General features: G+C 41.8%; 1 protein-coding gene across 12 annotated transcripts in view; it reads right to left on the bottom strand.

Annotated features, from left to right (window-relative positions):
• The window catches only part of APBA2 (amyloid beta precursor protein binding family A member 2), a 259,348-nt gene that overhangs the window by 76,466 nt on the left and 163,254 nt on the right, over positions 1–19,628 (bottom strand). For all 12 annotated transcript variants that reach the window (XM_019477583.2, XM_019477581.2, XM_059714814.1 and 9 more), the window contains one exon: positions 2,443–2,523. In XM_019477583.2, coding sequence (XP_019333128.1) covers positions 2,443–2,523 — 81 coding nt within the window. The remainder of the gene's footprint in view (positions 1–2,442; positions 2,524–19,628) is intronic.

Here is a 19,628-nt window from a genome sequence, read left to right as displayed (position 1 = left end):
TGGGTTGCAGAGGCCCCTAGGGAGGGCAGCAGGGTGGGGAGCCTGAGCCCACAGCAGGCAGCCTGCACCCACCCTGTGCACAGATCTGGGCAGCACAGGAACCCCCTGCCCGCCCTGGAAGTGCACACAGCGGTGAGGAGCTAGCCCTACCCCTGGCTCCCCAGATGAGCCACCCATAGCTCCATCCTGCTCCTCACTGGGCCCTGCAGCCGTGCATTGTGGCCCTAGGCCCCAAGCCCCATGCACTGCCTGGCTGGGCAGCAGCCCCATCCCTGCCCAACTCCCTCCCTTCCTCCCTCCCCATGGGGGCCTTAATCTCCCCCCCAATCTATGTACAGGAGCTGCTCTCCAGGCTGCCTGGTGGCCATGTGCATATACATGCACATAGCACCCCCTGCCTGACTGCCCTCCTCCCACTCCCCCCCCCAGCCCTTTGCTGGCTGGTACTCTACCAGCCTGCAGAGAGCTCATTTGAAAATTGCAAAATCCACAGCTTTCTCCAGTAAAATGAGAAATCTCTGTCTTCCTCTGGTAAAGGGGGAAATCCACAATTTTTCTCCATTTCTGAATGAGAAACAGAAAACCCTGATCCCTGCTGATGAAAAAGGGATTTGTGTACCATATTTACTACAATAGAAGATGACCCTTAATATAAAATGACCCCCCAATAATTAGATTCTATATATGGAAATTTTATATATTTGTTATAATTTTCCAGGTATAGAATCAAATTATTGGAGATCTGCCTTGGATATGACACCCTTCCACTGGTACACCAGGGAAAATAAATCTAGGGGGTCAGGTAGCCATCTTGCCCTCTGCCCCCCACTCCTTGTCAGCCCCTGCTCTTCCTCAACACATGGAACAGAGGGGCAACATTTTCACATGGAAAAATTACTACAGGTACCCACAGACTTAGCACATCCAGAATTGAGGCCTTTTGCCTTTTTTGAAACTACTGCAAGGTTTAGCACAGGTACTCCATAAACACACTTAAGCAGCACCTTTGCATTTTTTATAAATAGTACAAGCTATACATGATTTTAATCCAAAGCCATAAGGCTCATGATTTATTATATACTTCGTTGTGCTGAGCCCCAGCAGAGTCAACAGCGTTTAAAGCCATGGTGACCCCACAGCTCAGCACTGCTCACACTGCTCAGTATGTGTGTGTGCTCCACATATCTCCCAGAAAAGAACCATGTGCTCATTAGCCCCCATTCACGACCGGAACTGGGTGTTCTTGTCACGAGACCGAGGATCTCCAGAAATTTGTATGGTCCAGCTCTACCTAATGAGCAGGGGGGACACGACAGAGCACACTAATTATAGCTGATAAGCTGAGAGATGGGCCAACAGAGGAATTCTGGGTGACCTGTTTGGGGCCCCATTTGGTGACATTTCCTAGACAACAGGAATCATAGGAAATGAGAAAGAAAGTTGCAGCTCAGATGTGGGAGTGAAGAGGAAGTTGAAATGTATTCAATGTAGTGGCTCATCATGACTTGAAAAAGTCAGCACTGAGGACTGCACGTATTTTATTCAGATGCATTAACCTCATATGGGTCAAGCATTTTATAGTTATACTCAGTGTTGGTTGCATTTGTTCAACTTTATAGTTGGTTTCTATTACTGCACAACACACACTGCTTTTCTGCAGCAGTTTAATGAAATGCAATGTAATTGAAGTATCTCCCTAAGCTGACTGAGAGAAAACCTCGTCTTGTATTTGAGTAAATATAGTATGTAAGCCTTCACTTATATTGTAGGTTAATAGAAATGTCTTGCACACCTTTGCAAGAACAGATTTAGCTGGATTTTAAGTCTGGATTTTATTTTTGTTATATCTGACCCCAAGCATATTCTTATTCTGCATTTTTAAGATTTCTGTTCTGCTTCATTATTCATTACCCCTATCAAGTCTCTGGTGTCTAACACAGCACGTTTTTCACAGCTGATTGATCAGGGACACATCTCACCACAGTAGCTACTTGTAAGTCTCTGAGTTATTTGGGCCCTTGGCATTGAATTTGTGGACCAACTGGTAGGGGCTACTCAAAGAGATTACTTCCAGAAGAAATCTTGCAGACATCTGGCTCCAAATGAAATTTCCAGTAAGAAAGAGGCAGAGGAAACCAGAGACATATTGAAGCTGCTCTTACATCCTAATGGTCCAAAAGAGTTCATTTCTATAGTCTCTTCTCTGTTTCTTATGTCCCACAAACATTTTAGGGCCATATAGATATAATGGACAATTATAACAAGGGATTGTGGCAGTGACCGATTTGTAGAAGCTTTGTGGAAGTGAATGAAGTCATGAAAGTTATTATCAGTCCAGGGAGGAATGAAAAAACATTTGGCCACTATCCTCCCCTTTAAAGAATAGCTTTTTGCCCACAGTGGGCAGAAATATGCAGGAGAGAAAGATCCTAAGACACTTACTTCTGATATATTGTTGTTATCAATTGGTCCATTGAGGTCAGAACGTTGTTGCTTCCTTGGCTGTTCTAACCCATTGCACACCTGTAAGAAATCAAATAAACACTTTAAAAATCCTTTTCCCTCCTCCTCCTCCTCAATTCACAAATGGAATATGGAGCAGACTAGATAGATCAAGGAACTCTCATGAGGATGAAATGAAATGTTGAGATAGCAAGAAATGCCTAAAAATGATATTACTTGCACTAAATAAATGAAGATAGGCAATCCACAACATTCCCACCATCAATTTGAAAATAAAAGCACTTCAGATAAGTTCTTTCTATGTTACTTCAACTAAGCCAGCAAAAAACTCCTTGAATGGAACTGAGGTAATATACAGATCTCAAACTGGTCATACATGCACATGGACTATCACACAGTGGGTGCGTCTACACATGCGCTTCAAAGTGCAGTAGCCTATTTTACCGTCCATTAAGGAATCATGTAAAAAGTATGCAATTATGCTAATCCAAAGTAAAGTAGGCCAATGCACAGTAAACATCACTTAAAAAACCATGGGCAGCCTAATATGCATTTATTTAGAACCTCACACTGGATGTACTAAATTTAATGTGCATTAGAAAAAGTGCATTACTGGCCATATCTACATGTGCATTACGTATGAGGGAAAACCAAAGATCTCAGCACAAGATTACAAATGTAGTTTAATTTGCACTGCTACTGCAGTAAGAAAGTAACACATTTCTGCATTTCATGTCACCTGAATCTGATTCTGAAGGGTCAAGGGCTTGAGTCTTAAGAGTGTAAAATGTCACCTACAAGCTGAGTGGCCTCAACAACTTTTCACCTCAGCAGAAACTGAGATTAGAAATTGTAGAAAATTTTCACTGACAGAGAAGAACTTGGAAGGCAAGTCATACGGGGAGAGGTAGAAAGGGCTAGGCATGTTTAGCTTGTGGAAAAGACACTTAAGAGGGTGCATGATCGAAGTCTTCAAAGAAGAGGGCAAGCACCTTTTCTCTCTTGCTACAGAGAGTAGGATGCAGCCCAATGGCAGCAATATAGGTTTAGACTAGATATCAGGATAAACTTCTTCAGTGTTAGAAAAGTGAGGCAGTGGATTAAACTGCCTAGGGAAGTTGTGGATTCTCCATAATTGCAAGTGCTCAAAAAGAGGCTAGAGAGCCACTGGTTGGAGATGATCTAAGGGTGAGTCTACACGTTACTCAACGGCAAAGTAGCAATCACCCAGGTCCACGTGATCGTCAGCTATGCTGGCACAGCAGTACACTCCTCCTTTCCTCAAAGGCATTGGGAGTTGGTTGCAGCCAAGGCTAGGGGTTGTGACTGAAGTGTACCAAAGCTGCTGTTAGGACTTAAACATGGAGGTTTCTGGCTAAAGGGTCTTACCCCTCTACTGCCATTGGGGGGGGGGGGGGGAGAAATTTTACCCCATGGTCAGAAGACTAGTATGGACCAGAGTTTTTTGCCATCTTCTGTAATAGGAGACATGGCTCTCTTCCTAGGATCTCTTGAGTGTATATTAACAACTTTTACAGCGACAGGATAATAGCTGCCATGGTCCCTCTTTTTTACCTGTGGCAGATTAGGATGTTGTATCTTGTGTTGTGTTACAGTGACTGTGTAGTTTTGCTAAGATGTTAGACAATGGATTTGTATAAAATGTTTTGGATAGGGATGATCTTGTCTTAGTCAGGGGGTTGGACTAGATGACCTGTGGATGATCAAGGGATATAGAGAAGCTCCTCTATCAGGAGAAACTAAGAAGGTTATGGGTCTTAAGTTTGAAAGGAGAAGGCTGAGGGGGGATATGATAGAGGTCTATAAACTAATGAAGTGTGTATGTCAGTGATTCCCAAAGGACGTGCTGTGGCAAACTAGTGTGCAGAAAGAGCAGTGGAAGTGTGCCACAAAAAACAGGCTGGATCAGACCCCAGTCATGCCAGCCCTGTGTAGCAGGATGGGGCCCCGGCTACATGATGTCACATGTAGGCTCTGACCCACAGATCAGCGAGTGAAGTGCTGCCAATTTTAACCCAGAAAAAAAAAGTGTCCCAAGTATCAAAAATTGGGGAAACACTAGTGTAGATAAAGTGAATAAAGAACTTTTATTCACCAAGTCCCAAAATAGTAGAACTAGGAGGCACCCACTGAAATTAGCAGGAGACCAGTTTAAAACAAAGAAAAGGAACTATTTTTTTCTTACATGATGTATAGTAACTTGTACGTGAAGCAGGCCCTATTTGATTCAGATTTGGATTTGGCCCAAATCAGGGACAGTGATTCAATTTGTTAAATCAGATCACTGTCCTTGATTCGATTCAGCTGAATACGAATCTGAATATTTGATGCTGATTCAGAGAATCAGCGATTCAGACAGACACAGCTTTAAATGTTTTTTCTACATACCTTGAGGTACCAGCACGGCTTGCGAATGCTGTGATGCTGGGGCACATGGAGTGTCCCAAAGAAGTGCGGGGGAGGGCCCTCCATGCGCTCGGCAGTGAACCCAGAAGTGGACTGGAAGTACCTCTGGTCCACTTCCATGTCCACCAAGGAGCATGCTGGGGGGCGGCCCCACACCTCCCCAGCTCAGCGATTGGCCACAGGGGGACCATGGGTGCCCCCCCAACCCAGGAGGCACCAGTCGCCATGTTGGGAGGGAAGGAGGGGCCCCCCGCACACTCTCCAGTGGACCCAGAAGTGGACTGGAAGTGTTTCTGGTCCACTTCTGGGTCTGCTGCCGAGTGAGCTGGGGAGCCCCCCGCGCTTCTGTGGGGACACTCCATGCACCCCAGCATCACAGCATTCACAAGCCACCTGCTACCTAGAGGTATGTAGAAAAAACATTTGAAGTTGTGTCTGTGTCCAAATCTCTGAATCTTTCTGAGTCCATTTGGAGGGTTCCAATTCAATTCAGAGAAATTAAAGGGTCCTCTGATTCGATTCGGATTTGAAGATTCGGCCACCAAATTGGGCCGAATCTCTGCCAAATCAAATCAGGGACTGAAGCTTCGCACAGGCCTAGTAACTTGTGGAACTCTGCCACAGGAGGATGTAGAGGCAGATAAAAGGGATTAGACAAAGTTATGGAAGACAGCTCCATTGAGAGCTATTAAATAAAACAGTCAGCGACGTGTCCTCTGACAACTCTAAACCAATGATAGTTGATGCCAGGGACAGTATGACAGGGAATGGTTTACACAAGATTAGACATGCCCTGCACATATACTCTTCTACTAAAGCATCTGTTACTTGCCACTGCCAGAAACAGGATGCTAGGCTACAGAGACCATTGGTCCAGCACTTCTTAACTTCTTATGATAACAATTTTTCATTGGAAAAAAACTGCCTTTTTTAGCAAAATGATATACATTTATATGGAAAAAAATATGAAAAAATGAAATACAGCATTTTTCTTTTCAGAAATATTAATTTCACCATTTCAATGTTAATTATGGAATGAAATTATACATGAAACAAAAATCCATTTTACACTATGACATTATTAGGAGCATTATATATAACTATCATACACTACTTCTGAAATGTCAGAATGGTAACTGAAAGTTTCAATATTTTAAAATTCTTTTTAACATGTCAAACTGTTTACTTATAACAGTGTCCACCTTGCTATAAGATTAAAAATAAATTAATTAAAAAATAGAATAATATTTCAAGTATTATATAATCATGAAACTACTACTACTCACCAGTCATAAATACTAAGATGAAATATAAAGTTTGAAACAAAGCTCTGTAACAAAATTCTGAAATGAAAATTTGTTTAAAATATTTTTCAGAAATTCATTTTCAAGAAAATTTTAAAAATAACTGTTTTCATTCTGAGTCAGAATGAAACTAAATTTTGCAACACTGAAATTTCCCACCGAAAAGAAATTGCAAGTTGTGATGAGCTCTAACAGAAGAGGCTAAATGCTATTCACAAGCAATATCATTGCAATAAGGCTTCACAGAAACTGACATTTCATATCTGTGAGAAGGAGCTGCAATTCTGAACATATTTTCTGCTATTACAGCTAGCAGAGCTCTCTGTTATATTATACACCATCTTCCCAGTCAAGCAAGCCCTAAAGAGAATGCTGGATCAGTGACCATATGACTTTAGTTGCCCATGGAAATTCAAAGAGAAAGTTCAGGCTCTATATCAGGGAACTGCAGAAGTCTTCCCATCAGGAAACACTTATTCTCTGTGCAATCCCATTTATCTCAGGAACAGACCACTTCTCCAGCTTTTAATACATGCCATGGAAACTCACAACACACTGTGTATAGGCCTCTTCTGTTTTTCTTGGTTTGAATAATCACATACCCCGTTTTAATTTACATTGGGTTTGTACAAAAAATGTAAATTACACCAAGAAATACAAGGGACTGATGTTCAGCTTTTCCTGGGCATAGTTTGGGCTGTAGCTACTGTTACTGTGTTTTGCTACTAAGTAGCGGAGAGCAGGTAATAACCAGCTTGCTTCAAGCAAATTGTCTCCGCAGATAAATCCACTAACAGATGGTGCCTGCTCTACTGTAACTTATACCAACTGAGTTTTGGGCAACAATAACCTGGTTGAGGAGACCGCGTCATCTGGCTGCTACGCCAATGAATGTTGATTGCATCAGTGTATATCTATCATCTGTCCAGGCCCCCACTTGTCAAGGGAAAGATGTTTTTTAGGAACAGCTGTCAGGTTTTCTAGAAAACCAAGTTGTATTTCTGGCTGTACCACAGGCCTTCTCTGTGATTTTGGCCAACTCAATTTAATGAGTCTGCATATATCAGTGTTGTTGTAAGGTTTTTGCTAATTAAGATTTGTAAGTGGTCTTACAAGCACTGTCAGATCGCTGTAATTTTCATGTGGGTGAAAGGTAGTCTCTAGGCTGCTTGACTCCTTTCTCACAATATAAGTATCGAAATGGAACTGTAGACCAGAGGAAGCATGTATCTTCCGATCAGGGACAAATTATGTCTTGAATCAATACTTTGTCAAGAGAGCAAACCTTGACTACAGCAGTTGTGCTCAACCTTTCAGCCCTGTGGGCCAAATGAGTGATGTGGGGCTTAATGAGTGACACAGGGCCAGACTGTGGACTGTACTGGACCCCATGATACAGGATTGGCCCACATGCCTAGATCTGGACTGTGATGACCCCACCCAGTCCTGCATGCTGGGATCAGTGCCCTAGGACCCTGTATCACCTCCGCTCAGCTACATGTGCCAGGACTGGGCTCTGAGGCCAGGGTCCAGGTGCTGGGATCAGGGTTCTGCACTACATCGTCCTGACCATACGCACCAGGATTAGACGCTGTGCCACCCTGTGTGCTGAATGTAGCACACAGGACCATAGGACAGGGGGTGCCCTGCAGGCTAGATGCCAAGGCTCCAGTGGCTGGACATGGCCTGCAGGCTAGGCGCCCCCACTCTATAAAATTGAAGCAAAATACAAAAGTTCCTCCAATCTTACTCTCATTAGTTTGATTCTCTCATATGATAACTCAGTGGGGCACAGTACAACATTCCTTTCCAGAAACTAGGGCGAAGGGGGGTGGGGCGGGGGGGGCTCCTGCCGCTGCTGGCCGCTTGTCTGGGAGCCACTCATCTAGCACTCGCCCGCTCATCTGGCAGCTCCCGCTGCTGCTCCTACCACTTGTCCATGAGGGCACGGGGGAGACGTGTGCCCCTGGATATGCACAGGGCAGGCCAGGCGGACTTCAGCTGTGGGCTGGGGCCGAGGGCTGTGCTCAGGGCAGGCTATGGCAGTGCTGGGAGGGGGAAAAGGCAAAATTTGGGGTGGTTGCAGCCCCCCCCATAGTTTCCCCCTCCCAGCACCAGCGCCACCTGACCCAGGCTCAGTGCAGCCCTCAGCCCCAGACTGCAGCTGCAGGACATCTGGCCCACCCTGAGCAGATCTGGGGGCACACGCCCCTGCCCCATGCCCTCCCAGACAAGTGGCGGGAGCAGCAGTAGGAGCTTCCCTCCCTCCCCCATGCCCCGATAAGATGCGGCTCCGTCCCACACCTGCCCTTCCCCGGCTGGGCAGCACCTATCCCAGCCCAACTCCCTCCTTCACTGAGGGGGTGCTGATCTGCCCCCATCGCCCTTCTCACTCCCCTCTCACTCCACACCAGACTCACCAGCTGCACTCAGCTCTCCAAGCTGCCAGGCTCTGCTCCTCGCTGCCTGTGTGCTGTGCTGTGGCTGCGCACATGCACAGGCATAGGCATTCATTGACCAAATTATCAGCCACATCAGGCCAATTTCCAATACAGTCAATTTTCTTTATATTGGTGCCAATCCGATATTGGACTGATGTATCAGTGCACCTCTAAGCAGGACCATCCCCAACTATATCATCCCAGCCAAGGCTTTGTCTAGCTGGGTCTTAAAAACTGCCAACGATGGAAATTCTACAACTTCATTACAATAACATTGTATTGGTTTAATTAGTGTATCCTGGATGTAGAAAACAAGATAGTTTATTTGAACATGCAACCATCTCAAAAGCAAAGGTATGTATAGACACTAGTCAGTCAGCCCTGGGGTGGGTTATAAACCCCTTTGTGCTCAATTTCAGGTGCAATTCCATATTGTCCTATCATTAATATTACTATGTCATCAATTGGATGAGACTCAAAAAATATGGTTTGTTTACAGTGGTAATTTACTGAAATTACTGCTTTCAGAAGGGACTGTTGATTTATCTCACTCCAGTTATGTTTGGCAGTCACACATTTACTATGTATGGTGCTATTATGTATTACCTGTGCCCTGTAGCTATAACAAATCAGGGCCCCACTGCATAGAATCCATAATGGATCACTAAAAATTACACCAACTTTCAATGAATATATTGCCTACACTCATAACGGATGCATTTTTTTTACTATTATGTTTTTTCTATGCATATTCTATTAGGCCCTGTGTATTAAACCTATATATTCTATAACAAATATAAAAGCTAAGGTGGCCAATGTGCTTAAGGCACACCATTTTCTCTAACCAAGAGCACACAAGGGAGTAATGTAGCTAGCATCATCTTTAACTACCTTCAGCTCCCCAGCCTTAATGACCAGGTACCCATTTACAGCTAGGTTGACCAGGCTAGGCATAGCCTTTGGTAGAAGGCCAGAGAGACTCAGACTCACTTGTCTGGATATACAGCCAGATCCTTAATCACTCCTCCACTACTTCCCTTAGTCTTTTCAACCATTCCTTTAAATGATCATGAGCTCCACTCAGACATTTTAGTGGCACAGTATATTGGTAACAAAGGATTATTTTACCCATATTGTTTTATTTATAAAAGTTGAATAAGTCTTATGTTCATGTCTGGTCACTTCTCTAAAATTTTATTTGTGGAGAGAAGTATGGGGGGGCAGAGGTAATGGAACAGGGGAAGAAGTTCAGGTAAGAAGCAAAGGCAGATACTTCTTTTCTCTCCTTATTCCCAAGTTAGGAGAGAAGCATCTACTTTGTTCTTCAGCAGCAGATGAAGTGAGGACCATGGTCCTTGGCAGACATTAACACAGTGGGGTGATTGAGATCTGAAAAATTTGATGCACCATCCCAAAAATCAGACATCCTGGCATGTCAGACATCCATGGCAAGACACATGGCATCTGGGATGAGACCTAAAATTTGTCAGATACCAATCACACCACTGCAGGGGCGGGGTTGCCCCAGCTCCATCCCAGGGTTCAGCCAGTGGGCAGCTGTTTCCCAGACCATGGAGCCATCCCAGTCCAATGTCGACAATCAAGTGACTGTTGGCATATGCTGAAACAGTCCTGGGTTGGAGACACATACCATATGTTCCATTTAAGGCCCCATATAAGCCATCAACAAACATGTTTCAAGTCACATGGATATGGAACATCTTTGCAGCTGGTTTGACATTTTATGGTGCCATAGAATAGCTGAACACATGGCATGTTGCAATGTATGGCGTGATTAACATGTTAATTTTGCCATAAAAATAATTCCTCCCAAGGCTCTCACTGAGTGTGAAAAAATGGAGCTGGAGCTGATGACTCCATGGAAGGAGGTAAGTTGCTTTGTGCTGGCAGCTCCACTGTGAGTTTGCAACAACTTCAGACAGATGCTAAAAATATTAAAATTTAAGTTTTGCAGGAAGAGTCAATGAAGGAACCTAAAAGGCCATCACTAAAGCTGCCACTAAAGGCCTGCACTAAAGCTGCCATTATTGGAGATCTGTTTTCTTAACACTATACTACAACTTTTTAGTTTGTGTCATTACTGGACGCAAATGACAAAGCTAAAGTTAGAATAGTTAGAAAACTTTTTACAGAAGAAAACTATAATAAAGCATTATCTATCAAACCAGTTATTTATTAATCTGGTATGGCAAGACCAATAGCAAAACTGGAAATTTGTGATACACTATGGGCATAACTAATTTATAGCTGAATTATAGAGGTGAAGACTTGTCAGAGCATATCTGACTTCAGCCAAGGATAAGTTCTGCCAAAGAAAGACTAGGGACTCATTTTTCAGACATATGTGCCTCAATAAAATATCTCAATCTGTCATCCAGACACTCACATCAGCATCAGAATGTTCATTTAGATATCCAAGTGTGAATTTATTAATCTAAATGTGGGATTTAGACATTCTGCTCAGATGGCCATATCTGAGAATTGTACAGCACTATGCTGTACAATGAAAGGCACAAGAATATAGGATTTTTTCCCAAATCCTACTGCTCAAATGATTATGAACAACAAATATGCAAGTTGCTGCCATCAGGAAAACTCTCTCTCTGTCCCAACTTTTAACAAACAGATTCAGCATCAAAATAGTAGGTAGTACTTCACTGATGTCCCGATGTATGGACTCAGGTTCTTATCTGCTAGTAAAACTAGGGAAAACACTTTAATGAGACCTTAGAGCCCATGGAGAATCTCACTAGCTGAGCTGTCAAGCAAACAACAGAACTAGGGTCTATTAAAATGAAATTTTCTCTAAACATCTCCCTCTCCCCACCACCCGCCCTCCCCTCCCCCCCAAAAAATCAGATTGGGGGGGTTTAACTTCAAGAAAAGGAGTTCTGACAGATTAAATCTTCTTCCTTCCCATACAGGACACAGGGATGTATTATTCCCTAGGATAAACGTTTCTGAAGGGAATTCAGGGGGAGAAGGTTATACTGTTAATAGCAACTCTGTCATATGAACCATCTTCTACCAACAGCTGATCATCAATTTGGCTTCCTCGTTACAAACCTATAGACCTTGCAGAGCAACTGATCAGTCTCCTCCACTGGCAAACCAGAGGACAAGGTCATAATTTGCAGACTTCAACAGTCTGCAAAGCCATAGCTATTTTCAGCCAGATACTCCTGCTTAGATGGTTAAACTAAAAAAGACTTTTCTTCCTCTAATCTCCCCTTAGTCAGTTGATGACATAGGTGTGGCATTATTATTTATAGTGAATTTCTTATTAATCATACTGTTATGTTAATTTGGGAGATTTATTTTAGTAACTTATTATCATTTGTCGTGATCCAGATGATTTTGTGATGAAGGGTTATGAGCCAGGATCCGGGTTTTCTGTTTGCTGCAAAAAAACATGGATCTTCTTAACAGAGAAAAATGCGGAATTTCCCCTTTAAAGGAGAAAAACATGGGAAAGGGTGGGTTTTCCCTTGCAGGCTGGTAGCCAGGCAGTGGTGTTGAGCAGCTCTCACAGCTCTCTCCAGGTAAGCCTATGGGGGTCAGGGAGACAGGGGGGCACAGGCAACATGGGGGGGCAGGGGGGGTGAGGGGAATAGGTGACACATTGGGGAGGCAGAGGGGCACAGGCAATGTATATGCCCCCCCAAGGTTTCTGTGCCCACAGTGGGGTGTGAAGCTGCAGCTGGGCTGGACCAACTCCAGAGAAGCCAACTCTACAGCACAGCAGGCAAGACCCAGTGGGGGATGGAGCGCCACAGTGCCATGGCCACAAAGGTGAGGAGTCCCCTGCCTGCCTGGCAGCAGCGGAGGCCACAAATCCATGCTGTAGCCACACTTCATCTTGGCAGCCACGGTGGCGGGACACTCCCTCCCACACCAGGTGCTACCTGCTGTGCTGCAGAAGAGGCTTCTCCAAAGCTGATCTGGTCCAGCTGCAGCCCTGCTATTGGCACAGAAAGCTCAGGGGGCACATTCCTGCCCACCCCCCTGACATGTTGCCTGTGCCTCCCCCACCCTCCCCACACATTGCCTGTGCCCATCCCATTCCCCACACACTGGGGGGCTGGGGGCAGGAGGCAGCGGGTTGGGAGTGAGTGGCAATGACATGGGCAAGGGCAGTACACTGGCATATCAGGGCTGCTCAATGCCACAAAGCAGTAGGGGGATGAGAGGACAGCTGCAGCTAGACCTGCCTTCTGGTGAGTGAAGGAGGCAGGGGAAACTCTGATTTTCCATGATAAAAAAACCCCAAAATTAAAAGTCAAAATGTATAGATACTTAGAATTTATTATAATGATTGAGGCACTGGTAGGCTTCTAAACTGCCTTATAGAGAGAGAGAGAGAGAGAGAGAGAGAGAGAGAGAGGTATCAGTTGAGCACAATGTTTTGTTGATATACTTACAATTTTAAGGCAGTTTAGAAGCCTACCAGTGCCTCAATCATTATAATAAATTATAATAAATTCTAAGTACCTACACACACACACACACACACACACACACACACACACACACACACGTTTCATTTCAATTGTGGAAAAACATGGATTTTGGGTTGTTTAAATCAGAAAACTACAAACAAATATCTTGTTGATGAATTAGGTACATGCCCTTCTCCAGGAGAATATGTGTACCCAAACATCATCCTTAAGTCACGCGAGTGTTTGCAACATATGGCCCTCTAATTTTACTACCTAGCTAACCATATATGTATGAACTTGTGTACCTGTCTGTATAAACTAGGCGAGAAATTTCAGACTGAAAGTAAACTCTTAAATTGTCAGTACTGTAGCCTGAACTGGAGTATACAGATTGGTGCACTCCATGCACAACTGGGTAAATCGGCAAATCCAACAGAAATGCCAGAATTCTGAACAAAAATGTTCAAGCACGAACCTCTGGGGTAATTTTACTGGAGGTTCATAAGAGTCTGAAAATTTGGTCCTACCTGCAATTCTAATTGTCCTGCATGTAGAAGTTCCATGTGGTATATTTACCATGAACAGTCAAAATATATCAATATATACTGTAGTTAAGTCAGAGCTGACTCATAGCATCTCTCTCATTGTCTCTGTAGGATTATGCCTGATTTGAAACAGAGAACTGTCATCAGGAATTAGTATTGATACTTAAATATCTGAACTAGTAATGAACCTGTGCCCAGTATGTTATTAGAAAACTTTAGGAGGGTAAGAGTGCTACCTTTGTGAGATGAGGTAAAGCACAATCCTAATTCACCTGTTCCAATGGAAGTTCTTGCAAAACTAAAAGCAAATCCAGAAAAAGAGACTATCCTAACATACTATAAAATAATTTGCATATATTATTCACAGCAAGCTCACCTTAACAATATGGACCTCTACTAGGATCTCACTTGTGACTTCACTACCCTGAATGTTATCTCTACATTGCTGATTCTCATGATGCTCTTCCTATTGAAAAATCTGTTCTGCTGGAAGCCAGCAGTTCTGTCTGCTTTTCGGGATTCATTAGAGGGAGTCATTTGTGTTGATAGTTGAGAAAAATATCACCAATCACAGTAATAAAAAGCTGACAAGCAGATTATCTGTATGCACAGATACACAGGTTCTAATCATAGTCAATTTTTATTACCAAAGTGTAAACATCCAAATAATTGGGTTTATAGCACATACCTGACAAAATCTCTTTATAAATAATGCTGCTTAAATAGTAGATTAATCCATGAATTCAGAAAACAGTTTACAGAATAAAAATATTGAAGTCTGTGTTGTCTAAATTACCCAATGGAATAGAAATGTGTTATGGTAGGTTCCAGTTAGTATTCCTGTTGAAAATCCCAGAAGACACATGCAGGAAAGAGCAAACTGACTGACACAATTAACTTTTTGCCCACATTTGTGGTCTCCCTAGGACAGATGAAAGGCCAGTTGGCAAAGGCAGTGAGAAGAAGCATCATCTTGCCAGTGTTACATCTGTCTCACAGAGATTGGCTGAAGTAAAAGCTGAAATCCTATCTGGCACCTTCATAAGCTTTAAAATTGAGTTGAGAACATCATGTTATCATAGACCTACGGTCTCCTGCTACTATTAAAATGCTAATGCATTTATAGAAAAAGTAATGTCAAGATGCAACTAAAATGTTTTCTTGCCAAAGCAGAAGAGATGAATCTTGTAACAATATTTGATGACAATACTATTTCTATTAAACCAAATGATGGATGTAAATGAAATTATTTTGTCTAATGGAAAGGGGATGCTGTTGAATGAGAAGTGAGAACTGTTCAATAATCCTGACTGAGCTGCTGCATTTCTAACCTATCAACCATGAGTACTGTTAAAGGTTACCTTTAAAACATTTTAACTCTGTCAAAGGTTATGCCATCATAAAGTTAGAACAGTTTCAGAGCGGTCACAAGTTTAGGCTTAATGCCATCTCAGACCTGCACAATGGTAACTCGCCACTAGAGGGCCTGGAGAGCAGGGATGTGGGCAGGAGCCAGGACTCCCTCCCTCCTCTGGGGTGGGAGAGGAGCAGGGAGGGTAGCATGTAGCTCGGAGATAGAGAATAATGGTTCAGTTCAGGAGAGTTGAAAGTCTGCCCACAAAACACAGGAGTGGGAAGGACTAGGAATGGGGTGTTCTGGGATGCAGGAGGAATGAAAATAAGTGTTTTATTTCCCTGGACCAGACTAACAATACCCTGAAACAACCTGGGTAAAAGGGATCAAAGACAACTCTCACCTGAAGTGGCATAACTTTAAAACTAGTAGAGGATACCTTGCACGGGTTAATACCCTTTAATGGGTGAAAGTTCCTGTTTTAAGTTCCTTTATGACAGTTTAAAGGTAACCTGTAACACCACCCTGTATCACTATACTACATTTGATTTAAGTGTGGAAGATGCCAAGTAGTAACGCGTAATCTGATCCAATACAACACATATTTGAATAACATAAAACAGTTTTTAACTAGTTGAAGTTTATCATGGAATGATGACATCAAGCAATTTAATTGGCTTTCATAGATTTCATTATTTATATGATAATTTGTAATAAGCAAGACTACATTTCAAGCCAGAGCACATAATTCTGAATGGTACGAGCAAAAATGAATTAGATGCAAAGAATCTCCATATCTTACATGCAATTAATGGTGGAACTGTTAGAGGGGAAAATGTCAAATTCATATTTTGGAATTTGCTGCCAGATCAAAATCATCACTTTCTACAAGCCCATGCCAATTTCAACAGAACTCCTCTAGAAATACAATAAGGTTAATATGCAGCCCTACCTGGTTCCTACCAATTTATCCATTGGGCTTCTCAGCAGCCTGACAGGGAGTTTTCAAGTTCCTGGTCTGTCCAGCTCCCTAACTAGCAAGATGCCAGGATTCAAGCAACTGTTAAAGAGTTTCAAAATTTTGGCATTCCAAATTGAAATTACACCAAAATTTCAAAATGTTCATGTCCTCCACAAGATAGCATTACCCTTCTTCATCTAGTTCCACCAAACAGGAATACAGTCACTGATTAAATAATTTGACCATTGAAAATTAGACCAACTGTTTTTGACAGCAGTTAATGAGCATCATTGGAGCTGTCACAGTAATTGTCAGGTGGAGTACAAGCAGGTACTAGGGGTATTATTCTATTCTAACGATATATCTCCTGAAGATAAACTGCTTACTGCCTTCTGCTTTAGATTTCTTGGAAGAGATTCTTTGTTTTATCAGGCACAGCTCATTTGCATCAGCATTGTATATTTTTATTAACTCACTGTATTCAAGCAAGTTCTATTAGAAAAAAGCTTAAGACCATTCATGGGACACGTGCTCATGCTTTCCTTTATGAAATATAAATATACAGGGCTAGTTTAATTTCTGAAATGCTGGGAAGTGCAAAGGTAATAATTCTTATTCTGTCATGTAGGTCTGCAGTACAAGGAAATAAAAATGACTGTATGAAGACTATGAAGACAGTGAATTCAGTTGGATACCATTAGTTAATATATAATTCACAACACATTAACATTATTTGTGAGATGTGGCAGAATAGGTTTCCCTGAACTTGGGTAACAGGGGTTGAAAACTTATTAGGTTCCAAAAAACGGTCTGTACTCTCTCACTATTCCTTAATGAGGCACTGCTCTTGCCACAAAGTCTTCATAGAACTTAGCATGAGTATCCGTTCTTGCTCAATAAAGATCTAGCATACGAGATGACGGAGTGATGGCTGGATCTGTTATACATTAGCAGAACATTAGGAAACTTAACATGACTATGTATTCACTACACTCTGCTGCTGTATTTGGTCATTGAAAATTTTGGCCATGTGGTTTTAAATTTCCATTTTAAGACAGAGCTCATAGCAGTCAAATTCAGATGTCTGATTTTCAACACATGTGAATGCCGACCCTGGAACTCCAAATCAGTTCCTACCCTGTGGGAGCATCTACAAGTGATACTTTAATGTGCATTAGCCTAAGTTAATGAGCATTAAGGAAGCATGTCTACACGTGCACAGCCTAAATGCGCATGGAAAATGGCAAATTTAGGCCATTCGTGCCTACATTTCATACCTGCAAATGCAGGTATGAAATTTAGGTACAAATAGTTAAAGCACATTTACGAGCATGTAGACCCATTAAAGTGCATTAACACTCTGTGTGTCTACTGACTTGGGACTAACTTGAGTTCCAAGTCAGTCCACACACACTATTAATGCAGTTTAACACCTGCATGTGTAGACTCCTTCCTAAGCCCACTTAATGCGCATTGAGCTAATGTGCATTAAATTTAGACATGCTTAAAGGCACATGTAGACACACTCTGCATCACCACCACAAAATAAATTTCAGCTTAAACTTCCACATGAAATTTGGCTGTTTGTAACTTCTCTCCAAAACCTCCTACCCTAGTTCACTATACCTTCTCAACCTATACAGAAACTTCTCTCCCTGCCACTTGTAAGAGTTGCAGTATCCTCTTCAAAGATAATTTGAATCTTATGGCAGCAATTTTAATTCCCAAGTACATGTTCATTTTTTCACATAACAGGCATAATATTAAGCATGTGTGTGTTGGGCTGGATCTCCTTCTCAATTTTCTCTTTTTAGAAAAAAATCTGCTTTCTGGTCAGCTTCTGAAAAGCTGTGCAGGATAAGGGTTTACATGTCTTGTTCTTTAGCAAAGCAAAGATGATTTCTAACAAGAGTACAGTCAATTAATGCCTGGCAATTTAAAATAGTAACCTACAGGAGATGAATGAAAGGGAAGGAACAAAAAAGTCCTGAAGTGATGGTCTTTTCAAAATAGCAAAGGTGAAGGAAACCTCAGGAAAACTGACAAAAATAGAACAACTAAATATTTTACATGGTAGCAAAGTTTCTTTCTAGGACCTCATTAATTTAGTTTGTCTCATTTCAGAACAAAGAAAAAATACTAGAATTATATTTAAAGTCTTCTGGGCTAAATCCAGAAATTTACCTTTGAGATTAATTCATAAATGAGAAAGTCAAAAACATCTTTAGAGTGATGTACCAAAATATAGGATGAATGGAAGTGAAAAACAGTCTGAATAAAAGGGTTTTGCAAGAACCAGGGATTGTTTGGTAATACATTTTATTGTACAGACTGTATGTTGGTAGAGATCTTAACAGGAGTTTTGGGCACAAAGTGCCCTTCCTCAAGTCTGGGAAAGAAACAGATGCAGCTTAAGTTAAATACCACATAAAACTATTATGTTTAATTCCTTTGTGTACAAGAAAATAATAACTTCTAAAAGGGGGAAGGGCTGTAAACCTGTGCAGCAAAGAGAAGTTATCAGAAGTATCTATAAGACAAGTAAAGAGAAGCAGAAATAGGCAGCCTAATTAAAAAAAAAAAAAGCCCAGTAAAAAGGGAAGAGGGTCGTTATTACCTGTGGAGTACAGTGAGATCAGCAGAGGGAACAGACTAATTTTCCCCTTTTTAAGTGACAATTTTTCTTTACGGTTTCTAAGTCATGTTACAGATTTCAACTGCACCCAGTAACTGAATATGGGAATGGTGCAAAGCACCCCATTCTTAGCCACTCATGCTTATCAACTTGGCTGACAGTTTTGTGCTGCAAAGCACAGAATCTTCTCTTTCATCTTGAAAAGGGGTATCATGTAATGGGCTCAGGAAATTCTATTAAAGCAGATCCCAAATGTAAGAAGATTGAGAATTTAAAGTTATGGGAAACCAAACTTCAATTAATATGAAGTTTCTCATTTTGGATACAAAAGGATGCAGCTGCTATGGTTTATCTAGGCACTAATGTGTGCAGTCATCAAGTGTGCATTTCATTTCAAAATTCAGATAACTAAAATTATGAAGAGAATGTAACTTTAACTAAATTTGCTGATTGCTAGGAGTTGGTGGGGAATTATTTGTTCTTATTTTGTTCTGTTTCTATAATTCTTTTTCTTTTATTGTAAGCTACCTGAGACTTTTTGGGAAGGATGGCCTATAAATTGATAATAAATACTTTTTCAAGAGAAGTATAATGCAATAATGCAAAAGTTCCCATGTCATTCCACCAATGTGTATCACTTGTGTTTATATCCCTTTTACAGCTGAGTGTACTACAGTTGTTGCCAAATGTGTTCCTTGACAGGGAGAACCTGAGAAGTGCCACTAATACAACAGATAAAATACATTTGATGATGTGTCAACCTGATGACTGAGGCCAAGATCATTTCTCATTGGAGATAATCTTATCTCACATGTGGAAGCAGCATGCCATCACTGGCCAGGGCTGATCAGGTGACATACAAAGTAATCACCACCTCCTTTCCTATCAATGTAGACAACCCAGAAAAATCTGTCTCTCTCTCTATTTGAGTAAAAGATTGAAGTCTTTCAAGTGTGGCAATAAGTAAAATAGATTTTAAAGTTGGGTTTTTTTTTAGTTTAAGATTAGACTGCAAATCTATCATCTTGAGAATCAAAA

The sequence above is a fragment of the Alligator mississippiensis genome, chromosome 11, assembly GCF_030867095.1.
Source record: "Alligator mississippiensis isolate rAllMis1 chromosome 11, rAllMis1, whole genome shotgun sequence".
Taxonomy (NCBI): Eukaryota; Metazoa; Chordata; order Crocodylia; family Alligatoridae; genus Alligator; species Alligator mississippiensis.
This window is presented reverse-complemented; position numbering and strand designations above follow the sequence as displayed.